This window comes from Corylus avellana, chromosome 9, assembly GCF_965113065.1.
Source record: "Corylus avellana chromosome 9, dhCorAvel1.hap1.2, whole genome shotgun sequence".
In the NCBI taxonomy this organism is placed as follows: Eukaryota; Viridiplantae; Streptophyta; class Magnoliopsida; order Fagales; family Betulaceae; genus Corylus; species Corylus avellana.
Window position 1 is genome coordinate 13,685,045 of NC_142498.1, and position 15,336 is coordinate 13,700,380.

Consider the following 15,336-nt stretch of genomic DNA (forward strand, 5'->3'; position numbering starts at 1 on the left):
AATTTCATATAGAATCTCTCATATTACCGGCCTAAATTACTATCAATTTGAACAATAATTAGCCTCAATCCTAATTTAACTTTCTTCATGTATCACAACCTAAAACCACCTAAACCGATGTAAACCCACAATAAGCATCAATGTCATTTAATATCGATGCAAATTCAAGGCCGATTGGCCCAATCCCAACATAAAAAAAACAATAATGTTGAAGAAATTAAGCAAAAAAAAATCAAGCAGATTTGTTCAATAGTGCTATGGCGATGGCTAGCTATGATGAAGGGGAGGAAGAGGCAGCCAAGGAGAGAGAAGAATGGTAAAATAAAGGCCGGGCAAAAGGGTTTATTTTGAGGGCAAACCAAGTTAATTAGTGCTTTGTTGCTGAATTGGATTTGAAAAGTGCATACAGTTCCCATCGTTTAGGTTTCTTTTTCTTTGGTTACATCCTGACAAAGTAACCACTTTGATCGCCCCTCTTGCTGTAAGGGATAGAATAATAGAGATTAGTTAGACGGGTATTTTAGTTATGTAATTGTAGTGGGCCTTTTGTTATGGGCTATTGTAACTTGAAATTATGTAACTGTTGGGCAGAGTGTTAATGGACTTGAAAAAGTGCAATCCAATCACATGCAAAGCCTTTGGATCTATACTTAGACTAAGTGTGGGCCTATTGCTAGCCATGAGGCCCAAAATCTAAAGGGCTTGTAGTGCTTTTTATTCTAATAGATTATATTTTTATTTTCTCAAACTTGACATAACTTTTAAAATTACTATTGAATTTGAGATGGATCACTATTGAATTTTGATAGTAATTTTAAAAGCCACTTCAATTTTAGATAACAATAACCAGGTCAAAGTAAATACTTTGAAATACTTTAGTTTTTTCAAATCAAATATGTAAAGAAGTCTCTCTTTGAGCTTCACGTAGTCGATTGAATTCGGTTTAATTCCTTGCCACCAGCCCACTCTTTTTTAGAAAAATCCAATCGGAGAACAATGAATCCCAAACAACCCCTAATACAAATGTCTTGTGCAGTTTTCTACTATTTGAATTTGTATTCTCTTTTAAAAAGGCTACCTTTACAATTAAACTCATTCAGTTTTTTGTTTTGTTTTGTTTTGTTTTTTTTTTTTTTTGGGTTAATGGTTGATCTTTCATGAAAGGATTAAAGAAAAATAAATTAGAATTAGAGCAAAATACAATAATCCTTTGTAAAAGGATTGAAGAAAATCACATTGTTAATAATTCCAAACCCATCTCTGCCAAGTGGGCCATAAGTTTGGCAACAAATCTTTGACTTGCAGATGATTGAAGACAAGACAAGTCACAACAGGAGAACAGTTCAAGAGCATTGGCAAATAAATTAAATACATAAATCTAACAATTATTTCAGCCATATTCAATTGTATATTTGTATATGAATATGTAGGAAGTTTATACCCAACCAATAATAATAATAATAATAATAAAAAAAGACAGAAGCACTTGAAAAATAGTTAAGAGTTTAGTAACACCATGTAAATGGATTTTAATTAAGTCATAACAGGACTACAACATTATCCAATTTAGTATTGAATCACGACTTACAATAGGACAAGGTAAAGACATTGAAATGATTTGATTTCCAAGTCAAACACATAAAGAAGTCTATCATCCCACCTCGTATAGTAGATTGAATTTGGTTTAATTCCCAATTCTGCTGCCAAACAAGAAATGCCACGATGCCGAGATAGAAAAATAGTTCATTCTCCAATACTCTTCAAGTTCACCCACCTCTTTTCAGAAAAAATCCATTTGGAAAACAAGAAATTCATAGACCTTCTCATAACTCATTCCAAAACACATCTTGTGAACCATAAATTGTTCGCCACAACTATCGATAAGAAACTCTTTATGGCCGGTCATTTCTGATCGAAATCGCCAAAGTGGTTCCAATGTTATCACTTCTATAAATTGAACTTTCGGACCTGCAAATTCAACAGTAAACAAACGATCATTTTCGTCAATTCTCATTTGAGTTGTCATGCAATAAATAGTTTTTCCAACCACCGTCGCGTCTAATAGTTTCGAGTTATCACCACATTCAAGCTCTTGTTCAGTAAATTCACCATCGCCTGGCTGGCAGGATAGAAAAGAGCTTTCGAGCAATTTGAATAACAAGATATGACATGTAGGATCACTTGGAGGCGATGATAGAACACAAATATCGCAATAGGAGGATTCCGACAGTAGCGGGAGCTGAATTTTTTCCAAAGAGATTGGATTCCAAAGATAAAAATCCTCAAAGTTAGGATCAATCAAAACCAGCCATCCATGAGAACAAGTGTATATGAATTTGTTGCACATCTCAGGAATGCTTTCCGTGTAATAACGATCTTTTGATACGTCAAAAAAAATTTGCCGTTGTCTATGCTTCCTGTCACAAATTACAAGCAGAGGGGTAAGACTAAGAAGAGAATGTGTATATTTAAGTTGTGTGTTTGCTTCCGCTGCTTCCATTACGTATTTTAATTAGCTATAAACCAATCCAAGACACAAGTTAGACTCATATTGAAAACAAACAATTAATACACAGAACAAGAATAAAGCCAAATTACAGTACATTTGTATGGTATGGAGTATAGTATGAATGATACAGATTTAAAAGCAAGCATTATCTAGTATAGTATAGGGATGTCAGAGACTAGGATATTAGATTATATTCCCTCAACCTCTTCCTAATTACTTCTCTTTCGGCACAATTATATATATATATTAATTATTTGAATTTTGACCACAAAATATATTGAAAAGAAATTACACACATTATTGATATGAAAAATATATGGACATCCAAAGTACTACTAAAGTAGTACAAGTTTTTGATAAAACTGACACACACTTGTTATTTGGACTGTCATATGGTATTTTATATTATAATTACTAGCATATAATCCGCATCATTGCGCGGGTTTTTTTTTTTAAAAAAAAAAAATTATAATTTAAAGTCAAAGAATTTTTCGAGGAAACATCTTGAGAAATTTTAATAAAGAAAAAAAAAATACTAAAGAAACTCCATCTTCTTCATCCTAGCCAGCAACGTTTAAGATAAACACTTGTTCTGTTTTTAATGATTTTCCAAGTTATCACCATTAGACAACCAATGAACAATTACTATATTAGGAATTATGAAACCGTACGCTAGATGACAATCAAGTGATAAACGGCCACGATTCTTTCTACAACTTTAGTTTGAATTGCAATATTTGTTGTTATTGTATATAAATGTCAATTTTCAAAGTAGATATTTCAAAGTAGAAAAATTTATCTCTTTTTTTTTTTTTTTTTAAAGACTTTTTTTTTATTTCCTATTTAATCACGTGATATAATGGATGATAATTTGTAGTTGGATGACTATCAACTTTGTAGTTCTGTTTAGGGAAAATTACAGTTTACACTCTTAAAGTTGTCAACGATTTGCAATTCGACCTTCAAAGTTTCAATTTTTGCAATCCACCCTCTCAAAGTTTCAATTTTTTTCAATTTAGCCATTCTGTCAATCAAAGCCGTTTTGACTGACGAAACAGTGATCATGTGCGTCGGTTGGCATTTTGGAGACCAAAATGCCCCCCATCCCCTGTTCTCTCTCTCTCTCTCTCTCTGTTTGATCATTTTTTTTTTTGTTCAATATTAATCTGAAACCTTTCAAGCCAGATTTCATCCAATTCCGATCTGAAACTGCACGCTGGGACGGTGGGACCTACCTCCAGCCATCTGAATCTTCTCCAATCTCAGGACTGACGAGCACCTGAGTTTGATATTTATCTTTTTTTTTTTCTTTATATATATATATATATTCTTTTTTATTTTCATATGATATTCATGATTCTAAAGTTTATGTAAGATGGTGGTTGATTTTAGGGAGGTTGAGATTGTTGTTGTTAATACAGTGATAAGATTATTATAATGAAGAATTGCTGTTGATATAATGATATTTGTTCATATTCTTCTTGGTGCCAAGCTAATAACTGCAATCAATTTTTGCTTTGTATGTTTTCATATTCTTTCTAGTTTTTCTTGTGGATTGTGAGAAGCTCAGTGTATCTATTAAATTTCAAATGAGAATTCAAATTTCCACACGAACCACAGCAAAATGATAGGACTGAACAATTTTTAGTTTTCATTTGCTCCTTCCTTTCCACCGGATTCTCAGTAACCAAACAAAGATTTTTTTTTTTTTTTTTAAAAAAAAAAACTCAATCAATTTACAAATTTTATATACTATTGATCTCTTCCTTATTTTCCCTACCGATCAATTCCTTTTTTCCCTACCGATCAATTGGCTCAGCCAAAATAAAATTTTTCGTTTTCCAATGAATTCAAAAAAAAAAAAAAATTCACAACCAAAGCACTCAAAATTCTCTTTTCACTCAGTTTCTTTGCATCCAAACGATGATTAAATCTCAACCTCTCTCTTCGGAATCGGCCGGCCAGCATTAAGATCAAAGGTGATCTCCGACATGCTCGTCGTCATTCTGGGCAAACAGAGGAGTGAGAGTCTGTTGGGATGGGGGGCATTTTGGATAGAAAAAGGTTAGAAGTAATGGGAGCACTTTCGGTAGAAAAATGTCAGAAGTGATCACGTGCGTCGCACGTGATTACTGTTCCGTCAATCAAAGCCGCTAGTATAATTTATTTATTTATTATTTTTTTTTTACTCCTTAAAATATCTTTTTTGAGGAAGTGGGGGGGGGACCATGGCCCCAGCCGGTCCCCTCCCTCCGTCTCTGCCTACATGTCTCTTATTATCGTATTGACTACGCTACACATGATGACATTGAGGGATAAACAACTATGTACACCCACATGAGTTAACGTCACAATTGACATGCAAGTTGTTGGAGCTAGTGGGTATGCGTTTGAAGTTTGATTATGTGAATCATCGATTTTCATGAGCTCTTAGCTATTTTAATTTGGATGACTTTGCTGCTCCCTAATGGATGATATATTGATTGATTCTATGCCTTTTACAAATATTATTATACGTTAATTCATCCCATTGTAGTTCTGTTATATATATATTGTGGTTCATTATATGCCTTTTAATTTAACTATTTTTTAAGTTATTTTTAGATCAGAACCCATGCATGTGTACATTGCAAGATCGAAGACTTGACTGTTTTCTTTTTTTTTTTTTTTTTTTTTGAGATATAACTGGCCAGGAAAATGGGAGGGGTTTCAGGAAGATTTGATTATTCTCCAAAATGCATGGTGTTGCAATCACCAAATTAAAATTCCTCCTTACTTGACGTTATTAAATATGACCCTTGGGTACTTGGTCAGAAAGAATTTTTGGTGAACATATGTTCCTGCAGGATGTTGCAAAAAGAATTAGTTATGTGAACAAAAAAAAAAAAAAAGTTTAATGTGTCATAGATAGTGGCTGTGATAGGCTGGCAGACAACTAATTCAGTACGTTTGACAACGTTTTATTTTATTATTATTATTATTTTTGAGTTTTTTGCTTTTTAGCATAAAGGATAAAATATTAACAATCATCTCTAAACATAAAAAAAATTTACAAAATACTTAAAATTACTTTATTTTTTTATTTATTTTTAACTAAAAAATAAAAAATACTTTCTAAAATTTTTTTATCAAACGAACCTATGATCCGGTTCACTAATCTAAGTCATCGTGTCCTCATGTGGATGACTAATCCACAGTGCATGACAAGTACAATACGAGACTTTCACCCCTCATGTGGATGACTAATCCACAGTGCATGACAAGGACAATCCGAGACTTTCGCCCCTCATGTGGATGACTAATCCATAGTGCATGACAAGGACAATCCAAGACTTTCGCCCCTCGTGTGGATGACTAATCCACGGTGCATGACAAGGATAATACGAGACTTTCGCCATCTATCCATGCATCCTAGATTACAAGTTTATTTCTTTGTTTGTTTATTTCAAGTTAAGGTCATCTCCTTCTTAAATTTGCAGGAACTAATTAACATTCAAACCAACCCTACTTGACCAATTCATCTAATTCTCATTGGCGATAGTCAAAGTCAATTTTCTGATCACCAGTTCGTATAGAGATGCCTCAATTTTCCAGCTACGGCCAAGAAGGTGGGGCCTCTTCAATTTTCATACCATAAAAAAAAAAAAAAAAATAAAGCAAGTAAACTTGTAATTAGTATTAAGTGAGCAAAGTAATGGTATATGGTTCTCCACCATTGAGCTATATATTGTGACGCCTATATATGTACCAACATTTAAAAATATTAGTTTTAAGAGTAAAGTCAACATACCCCTCTTACACTACCATCCAATTGACAATATCTCCAAAACTTTCAATTGTGATAATGTTCCCCCCCCCTCAAACTACTAAAATATTGTCAATATTCCCAGGGCTAGCAAAAAGATCATAATGCCCCTATATATTTCTCAATATAACAAAAATACCTTCAAAAAATAATAATAATTTTTTTAAAAAAAGAATAATTTAATTAAATTTTTATTTTTTATTTTTTATTTTTTGAAAAAAAATGGAAATTTTTATTAAAAAAAGAAACTTTTATTTTTTATTTTTTTTTATTTTTTAACGAAAATTTTTTACTCTGTTTTTTTTAAAACGGAAAATTTTATTTAAAAAACTAAAAAGAAATTTTTTTTTAATAAAAACAGAAATTTTCAATTGAAAAACAAAAAAATCGAAATTTTTTAATTTTTTTTTCTTATAAAAGGATTTTTTTTTTTTTTTTTTTTTAAAAAAAGGTTTTTTCAAGAAATTTTAATATTTTTGTTTTTACGTACTAAGGATAGTTTCGTCATTGGGGAGACATTAACAATGTTTTGGTAATTTGGGGAGTACATTGTTAGTTAGGTGGTAATTTGAGGGGGGTTTTAAAAATATACAACTTTTTGCTGACATTTTTTTGGGTTTTAGGAGTGTTCAATTTTCTTTCGCTGTGTACGACAAAACTATGTTTTACAAATATAACAAAAGCTTCCCACTCAAGCCCAATATTTGTGTTCCTGTGTGCAATTTAATTTATTTTATTTTGTACCCTAAATTTAATTTTTTTTAATTGGTTTTTACCATCCAAAATCTTAATTTGTAAGCAGATCGAGTGAGCATCATATATAACTCTACATGCGATGATGCAGTGATTAAGAATGGTCGGCATGCAGTACTGAGTACACGTAGCGTACATAGATTTTGGAGATCGAAGACATTATCGCAGAGTCTCGGACGACTAGGAAACCGACAAGAAACAAGTACTTGTATAGCGAAAGAAGATGTATAATTCTAACCCATAGCTTGGGGCGTTGAATTGGTCTTAGTTCCATACGCCTTTAAAGGGAATTCGAGTCTGTTCGTCTGAGGACAATCAAAGCACGTACATCTAAACACAAAAACTCTCTCCTAAAAAAAAGTTGTGGCCATGGGCTTTTGTGGGAAGCTTTTGCAAATTTTTGTAGTGATAATATTTGCAATAGTTATGGCAGCAGCAACAACAGCATCAACTATTGGCAAGCCGGGCTGCCCCATCGAGTGTGGAGGTGTAGAAATTCCATACCCATTTGGGTTGAATGAGCACTGCTACCTTGATGAGAATTTCAATATCACTTGTGACTCTGGAACACCAAAGACAGGTGATGTCCCTGTAACAAACATATCCATTGAGACTCATGAGTTGCATGTCTTGCATTTTGCAGCCAATGACTCTTACGATCCGGGGAGTGAAAGTATAAGCAACTACTATACTTCGTTTTGGGCAGCCGCCCAGTACACCATTTCCAACAGCAAAAATAAGTTCACTGTTATTGGCTGTGACAATTACGGATACCTCAGTGGGTACCAAAACGGAGAACTGTACAAAATCGGGTGCTCATCTCAATGCCCTAGCCTTAACAATGTGATCAATGGGTCTTGCTCTGGCGTTGGGTGTTGCGAGATAGGGTTTCCGGATGGACTCAAAGATATTAATGTGTCTGTATCTAACTATAATAATTACACCAACATATCGGACTTCAATTCTTGCGGCTATGCTTTTGTTGTCGAGAAAGACGAGTTCAACTTTTCCTCCAATTATCTCAAGGCGGGTCAACCCGACATAAAGGTTCCAATGGTGCTTGATTGGGTAGCTGGAAACGAGACATGCAAAGAAGCTCATAAAAAATCCAATTTCGCATGTCAGGACAAAAATAGTGAATGCCTCGACGACCTCCAAACCTGGCAGGGATACCGTTGCAAGTGCAAGCAAGGTTACCAAGGGAGCCCATATCTCCATGGGGGTTGCGAAGGTATTATACACATCGATCTACAAATTAAAGCTTCCCAATTAATCTAAGTAGTAAAACATAATTAATTTTTCTTGAATTCAGTATCACTCATGACATTTATTTTCCTTTTCGCTTCCATGTATATATATATATATTTGATAGAGAATCACAAACTAATTAAACTCTTTGTTAAGTTGACACATGAGCCTAGCTAGAACAATAAATGACTTTATTATAAACACCATATCATACAAGGCAAACAAGAACAATCAAACCAAAACCAAAACAGTCTGATCAATAACCCCAGTGCAAATCGCAATATTTACATAATTGCTCTACCCACAATGCATTTTCCAGAAATCTTTGCAAACTGAGTACTTCCAAGTTCCGACCTCTATTTTCCATGAGTTCTTTGATCTATCTCCTCTCTTCGCTAAAACAAACCTTTTTTTTTTTTGTACGTCCTCCAAACCCATAACTACTTTACTTGCAAGGGTTCGTTTTTCGCCTCTGTAACTATTTGAGAACATTGGGTCCATTTTCACCCGGTCTTTTTTTGTTTTTTCAAAATAAGGAAAAATTACAGTTTACCTCCCTAAAGTTGACAACGTTTTTCAATTCGAATATCAAAGTTTCAATATTTGCAATCCACGTCCACAAAGTTCCAATTTTTTTTCAATTCGACCAATATTATCCCAAAATTCCCATATTGCCCCTGATTTTTATTTTTATTTTTTTTTATTTTTTATTAAAAATAAATAAATTTGGGGGTGCAAAAATGGCCAGATGGCCAAAGGGTTGGCTAAGGCCACCCCGAAATTTTTTTATAAAAATAAAAATAAATAAAAATTAGGGGCAATATGGAAAGTTTTGGATACAATTGATCAAATTGCAAAAATTTGGAACTTTGGGGGGGGTGGATTGCAAAAATTGAAACTTTGGTGTTCGAATTGAAAATCGCTGCCAACTTTAAGGGGGTAAAAAGTAATTTTCCCTCAAAATAATCTTTAACTATTTTCATTGATGTTTGGTGTTTTGTCTTGGATATTGATTCAAATAAATAAAAACGAGAGAGAGATAGTTGTGGCAAGAAGGTGAGAGATAATTAATCCATAAAGGAGGAGGGTTTTTTTGTCCATAAGTGATAAAAGAGTCCGATCCGATCCAGTGTTTTCACAGTAAAGTTATTTGTTGTTTAAAGCAAATGTGTCAACTTTTTATTGAATAGCACAAGTAACTTGATTTCTGTCCAGACTTTATAAAAGTTATTCTCATGTTTGATAATTATGATCATTATACTATGCGGTTGATATATATTATTGAATTGACTTGCAGACGTTAACGAATGTAAGGATTCAAAACTCAATAATTGCACGAAAATGTGTATCAACATGGAAGGAAATTATACATGTGGTTGTCCCAAGGGGTACCATGGAGACGGAAGAGAAGATGGTGAAGGTTGTGCTGCGGAACCCGCACCACTAGCGATTAAGATTCCCATTGGTAAGTATATATATTCACCATTTGGTACATATGGTCCACATTTGACTAGGGGTTTAAAACCGGTGGTTATTGGCTATAACCGCAACCGCAACTGCCATGGGCGTTTATCGATTTTTAATAACCGCAACCGTAACCGTTTAGGCGGTTATTTTATAACCGGCTGTTAGCGGTTATTCAATTTAATAACGGTTTTTTTTTTTTTTTTTTTTTTATATGGGCTTTTAGGCTTTTTAAGTGTTTTGGTATTTTAATTGGCCTATTTATTAGGCTTATTTTATGGGATTGGCCTATTTTTTGGGCTCATTTTAAGGGTTTAAGGCCAAAATGTTCCAAAAAGATGAAAAAATAAAACATGTTATTTTTTGGGCCAGCTAATATTTTGGAATATAGCTTATCCCAAAACATCACATACCACATTATATACTTCACATACATAGTCATAAATAGCCTAAATCCATTCATCCAAATACAAATGAAAAAATTAATATATTTTATTAATATAAAATATTTAATATATATATTTATATTATTATATATAAATGAAGGCGATTAGCAGTTATAACCGTCTTGTCCTACCTCCTAAAGCCGCTAACCGCAACTACCCTAGTGGTTAGCGGTTATTATAACCGCCCCGTTTGAGCAGCCTTACATTTGATTGTTGAATGAGCAATAAATAATATTTATTGAGGACTTATATACAAATCCTCTCAAATGTGATGTGCTTTTTAAAATTAGGAAAAAATTCATATACCCCTTCAAACTACCACCCAATTGACAATGTCCCTCCCAAACTTTTAATTGTGACAATTTCCCCCCAAACTACCAAAAATTGTCGATGTTCCCCCCAATAACGAAAACCCATAGTAAAATAAAAACAAAAAATACTAAAATTTCTAGAAAAAACCTAAACCTTAAAAAAAAAAAAAAAAAAAAATCCACTGTACAAGAAAAAAATTAAAAAATTTCTGTTTTTTTTGTTATAAAATTTTTTTTTTAATAACTTTTTAAAATAACAATTTCTAAGAAAATAAAAATTTTCTTTAACAATTTTTTTTTTTAAAAAAATTTCTTTTAAATAAAAATGTCTGTTTAAAGAAAAAATCATTTTGTTTTTTTTTTTTAAAAAAAAATCGTTTAAAAAAATTAAAAGTTTTCGTTTAAAAAATATATATATATTTTTTTAAAAAAAAAAACAAAAATCTTTCTTTTTAAATTAAAAATTTTCAAATTTATAGGGTTATTTTTGTCTTATTGAGAAATACATATTGGCATTTTTATCTTTTTGCTAGCCTTAGGAAGACATTGACAATGTTTTGGTTGTTTGGAAGGGACTTTGTCACAATTGAAAGTTTGGGGGTACATTGTCAATTGGGTGGTTGGTTGAGGGGGTATGTGATCATCTCAAATTTACCCTTAAAATTATCAATAGATCGAAATTCAATAATAATCATTTCAAATTTAATAGTAATTTTAAAAGTCAATTCGCATTCGAGAGTACTCTAGTATTTTTTTATACAACAAAGATTTCTTATTAGGAGGTCAAAAAACATTAATAGAGAGTCAAATCTAATTTTAATAGGTGTTCAATTTTTAGGCCAAATGAAAAAAAAAAAAAAAACAATATTTAATAATATTTTAACTATATATTTAAATAAAAATATTTTAATTAATATAAATTTGTAACTAAAAGAGAAGGCATCTAGGCTCTAATATAATTCCGTACGTCCTGTCCATGATCCAAACAAATATCACACATATGGCCGCTTTGAATGTAGAAATGAATTTTTTTTTTTTTTAATCATATGTAGAAATGAATTGAATGACTTATCCGACTTCTTTGGGTTAAGATGGAATTAGCATAAATGAATTGGAGAAGATCCTATTCCGGTTAAATGTTCTTATAGTATCTCAACTTTAAATGATTTTTTTATTTAAGGAAAAATGCAAAATCAATTCATGTGGTTTACCTGATTTGCAATTAACTCCTTGTTATATTAAGATGAACTCAAAAGTCCCTAAGGTATATCAAAAAAACAATTTAATCCGTACAGTCAAATTCCTTTCACTGACTTAACAGGTTCTAATAGCATGAAACGTTAGAGTCAATAAAATTATGATACTTGTTCTATTTAAATCAGTGTCACACTAACGGAATATATTAAATTAGTGGACGAAATTTGACTGTAGGGATTAAATTATTTTTTTGGCATACCTTAAAGACCTTTGAGTTTATTTTGATACCACATAGAGCTAATTGTAAATCAAGTAAATCACAAGGACTAATTTTGCATTTTTCCCTTTTATTTAACATATTTGACAGATTTGACAGAGTAATACAAGCAATAAATCCCTGGTGTTAACATTTTTTGACAGTGGTGTAATTACGTCAAAATGAATAACGTTTGAGCTTTTCAAGTGCAGTTATTGGCTTAAGCTTTGTTGCCATGCTTGTGGTTGGCTCTTGGCTGTACTTTGTCCACAAGAAAAGAAAACTTATCAAGCTTAAAGAAAGCTTCTTTCGACAGAATGGGGGTTTGATTTTACAACAGCAGCTGAGCAAACAACAAGGATCTAGGGAAACAGCCAAAATATTTACCGTAGAAGAATTGAAGAAGGCTACAAATAACTATGAAGAAAATAGGATCATTGGCCAAGGAGGTTTTGGTACAGTCTACAAAGGATTTTTACCTGATAAAAGAATTGTTGCCATCAAGAAGTCCAAGACAGTTGATCAAAACCAGATTGACCAATTTGTTAACGAGGTTGTTCTGCTCTCACAAATTAACCATAAGAATGTTGTCAAACTATTGGGCTGTTGTTTAGAGACACAAGTTCCTTTGCTAGTCTATGAATTTGTCCCAAATGGTACGCTCTTCAAGTATATACATAGTGAAAGCAAGGCATCCACCATACGATGGGAAACCCGTCTAAGAATAGCTACAGAAACAGCCGATGCACTATCGTATCTACACTCTGTAGTTTCGACGCCTATAATCCATAGAGATGTCAAGTCCTCAAACATATTGCTTGATGATGATTTCACTGCAAAAGTCTCTGACTTTGGAACTTCAAGATTGGTCCCCCGAGATCAAAAGGAATTGGCTCCTGTAGTGCAAGGAACTCTTGGATACTTGGATCCTGAATACTTACAGACGAACCAATTGACGGAAAAAAGTGATGTCTATAGCTTTGGAGTGGTCCTCGTGGAGCTACTAACAGGAGAAGATGTACTTTCATTCAATTGGTCTGAAAATGAAAAAAGTCTAGCTATATATTTTCTTTCTTCCTTAAAAGAAGATCGATTGTTTGAAGTTCTTGAGAATCATATAGTTGAAGGAGGACATGAGGAGCAAATAAAGGAAGTTGTTGAACTTGCAAAGAGGTGCTTAAGAGTGAAGGGGGATGAGAGGCCTACTATGAAGGAAGTGGCAATGGAATTAGAAGGAATAAGAAAGACGGAGACACATTCGTGGGTTAGTGTTCAATCAAATCTAGAAGAGGCGGAACACTTGCTTGGCGAGACATCTCTCACTTTCAAATACGGTGGAAGTAACAGCAGAACCGCTACATATGACAGTGTGAATGACCATGTCACATTAGCCTTGGGGGATGGCAGATGAATGTGGCGCCCTTCATGCATTTTTTCTTAATGCAATTTCCCGTTTTATTATCCTAAAAATAAAGGCAGGGAGAAAAATAATGACATTCCTACTGGAAGAATAGGTTAAATATTATAGACAAAGTACGTCAGTTAATGTGTTTAGTTTATTTGGTTACTGTAATATTTCGTTTTAAGTTTCTTGTAAGAGTTCATCCAATTTTTCAGTATTCTAGTAATTCGTAAAATTTTCAACTATTCTAATTTAATTTCAAATTTTTCATTAAAAAATAAAAAAATCAAATATGTACAATTTTTTTTGCGACATGTCCGTACAAAAAGAAGAAGAAAGATTCAAACCAATAACCTTTACTTCATAAAATATAATTCTAACATATTAAGTTACCTCTTAAAGCCGTAAAACCTTTACTTCATAAAATATAATTCTAACATATTAAGTTACCTCTTAAAGCCGTAAATATGTACAAATAAACATATCTAATAAGCACTTTGTGTGTGTGTGTGTGTGTTTTTTTCTTTTTTTTCTTCTTTTCAAACTGTCGGCATGTATTTGTTAAGCAAAACGCGTGGAAAAACTAGAAAGCTATCCCTCAAATGGCGTTCCCAAAAAAGCCAAGTTTCCCCTTACATGATTATTAGGAATTTATGAGTCTTCAGTACTTGGTCAGAAAGTACAGCCGTATATGAAATTTAACTTATTGAATTATTTGTACACGACGTTAAAAAAATAATAATATTGTTCGATTTGCCCACCTAAAAAAAGATTATACTATTTTTCTTAAAATCAATCATTAAACATCTTATTTTTTATATCATATTAATTACTTTTTATTATTATTTAAATAAAAATATCACTATAAAATAAAAAATTTTATTACAAAGGTAGGCTTTTGTCAATTCATAGCCTTAGCTTTTTCAACGTATAATGTAATTCAGCTCTCCTTAGAGCATTCCCAATGGAAGAGCCATATTTTTATGTAAAATGGCTCTTCAAAATTCACTTTTATCTAGTTTAGCTAAGTCATTTTTAAGTGTCTACACATCCGATTAGCTATATTTCTAAAAAAATGGTGGGAAAAGATTTGGGAAAAAGATAAAGCAGGAGAGAGAAACACTAAAAAATAAAATGTCTCCCTTAAAAAGTGCTGCTACATTTAACTTTTTTTTTAGCTCTTTTAATCAAATATCTATTTTACATATATTTTTGGCTCATCCAATGTGGAAGGTTTTTTGAACATTTGAAGAGCTATTCTAGATAAAAGTAACATTTGGCTCTTCCATTGGGAATGCTCTTAGTATGTGGATATTTTTTCTTCTTTATTATTTCGCTTTATACTTCTGCATTCTAAAGTCTTTTATGGAATTAGAGTAAATTTCAATTGTTAGATCCTAGATTACAAATTTTTTATCCTTTGTTTCAATTAATTTCCCAATCAAGAAATCCTTTTATTTATACAGTTTTATTTTTTGTTAAAAAAAAAACCAATCGACGTTCAGCCGAAGCCACCAAATATGCCGGCGCCTTCACCGCCACTATTCGTCTTCTTCTCCGTCAATCCACACCTGATCTCCAGTCATCCGCCTTCCAACCACAAATCCACTAAGTGTAGCAGCGCAACCACCTTAGCCGTCCTCTTCGACGTCAACTTCTCCACCGTCTACGTCTCCCTTTGATTTCCAACCACAGATCCCACCGGGGGTTCATCAGTCCGGCATCGTCACAGACTTTTCAGCCTCACTCCATCACAAGTAAGAAGCCCAAGATTGGGGGCTAGGGTTTTGTTGATTAAATAATTGTTTTTCTTTTATTCAAAAAAGTCTAAAAAACCACGGTATTTTCTGGAATTGTGTAGGTCGAAAGAGCTTAGATTAATGTTGAATATGTGGAAACCAAAAATTATACCAGTCCTAAGAAATTACATGAGGGACTTAGGCTT

The 15,336-nt window shown here is 32.7% G+C and overlaps 1 protein-coding gene and 1 pseudogene across 2 annotated transcripts; one reads left to right on the plus strand and one right to left on the minus strand.

Annotated features, from left to right (window-relative positions):
* Positions 1-1,549: 1,549 nt before the first annotated feature.
* Positions 1,550-2,500, minus strand: LOC148583828 (F-box/kelch-repeat protein At1g57790-like; annotated as a pseudogene).
* A 4,936-nt stretch (positions 2,501-7,436) lies between these two features.
* Positions 7,437-13,400, plus strand: LOC148583829 (wall-associated receptor kinase 2-like). Of its 2 annotated transcripts, none has more exons than XM_088519380.1 (3): positions 7,437-8,298; positions 9,613-9,804; positions 12,202-13,400. In XM_088519380.1, exons 1-3 carry the CDS (start codon positions 7,437-7,439, stop codon positions 13,398-13,400), a joined length of 2,253 nt encoding a protein of 750 aa, XP_088375506.1. The 2 variants fall into 2 exon arrangements, with proteins under 2 accessions (XP_088375506.1, XP_088375507.1); XM_088519381.1 differs by having other exon boundaries at positions 9,613-9,780.
* Positions 13,401-15,336: the final 1,936 nt, after the last annotated feature.

Coding starts and splice junctions, on each gene's coding strand:
- LOC148583829 (XM_088519380.1), top strand. CDS start 7,437: ATGGGCTTTTGTGGGAAGCTTTTGCAAATTTTTGTAGTGATAATATTT. Junction 8,299..9,612: donor TCTCCATGGGGGTTGCGAAG/GTATTATACACA, acceptor ATTGACTTGCAG/ACGTTAACGAATGTAAGGAT. Junction 9,805..12,201: donor GTATATATATTCACCATTTG/GTACATATGGTC, acceptor TTTCAAGTGCAG/TTATTGGCTTAAGCTTTGTT.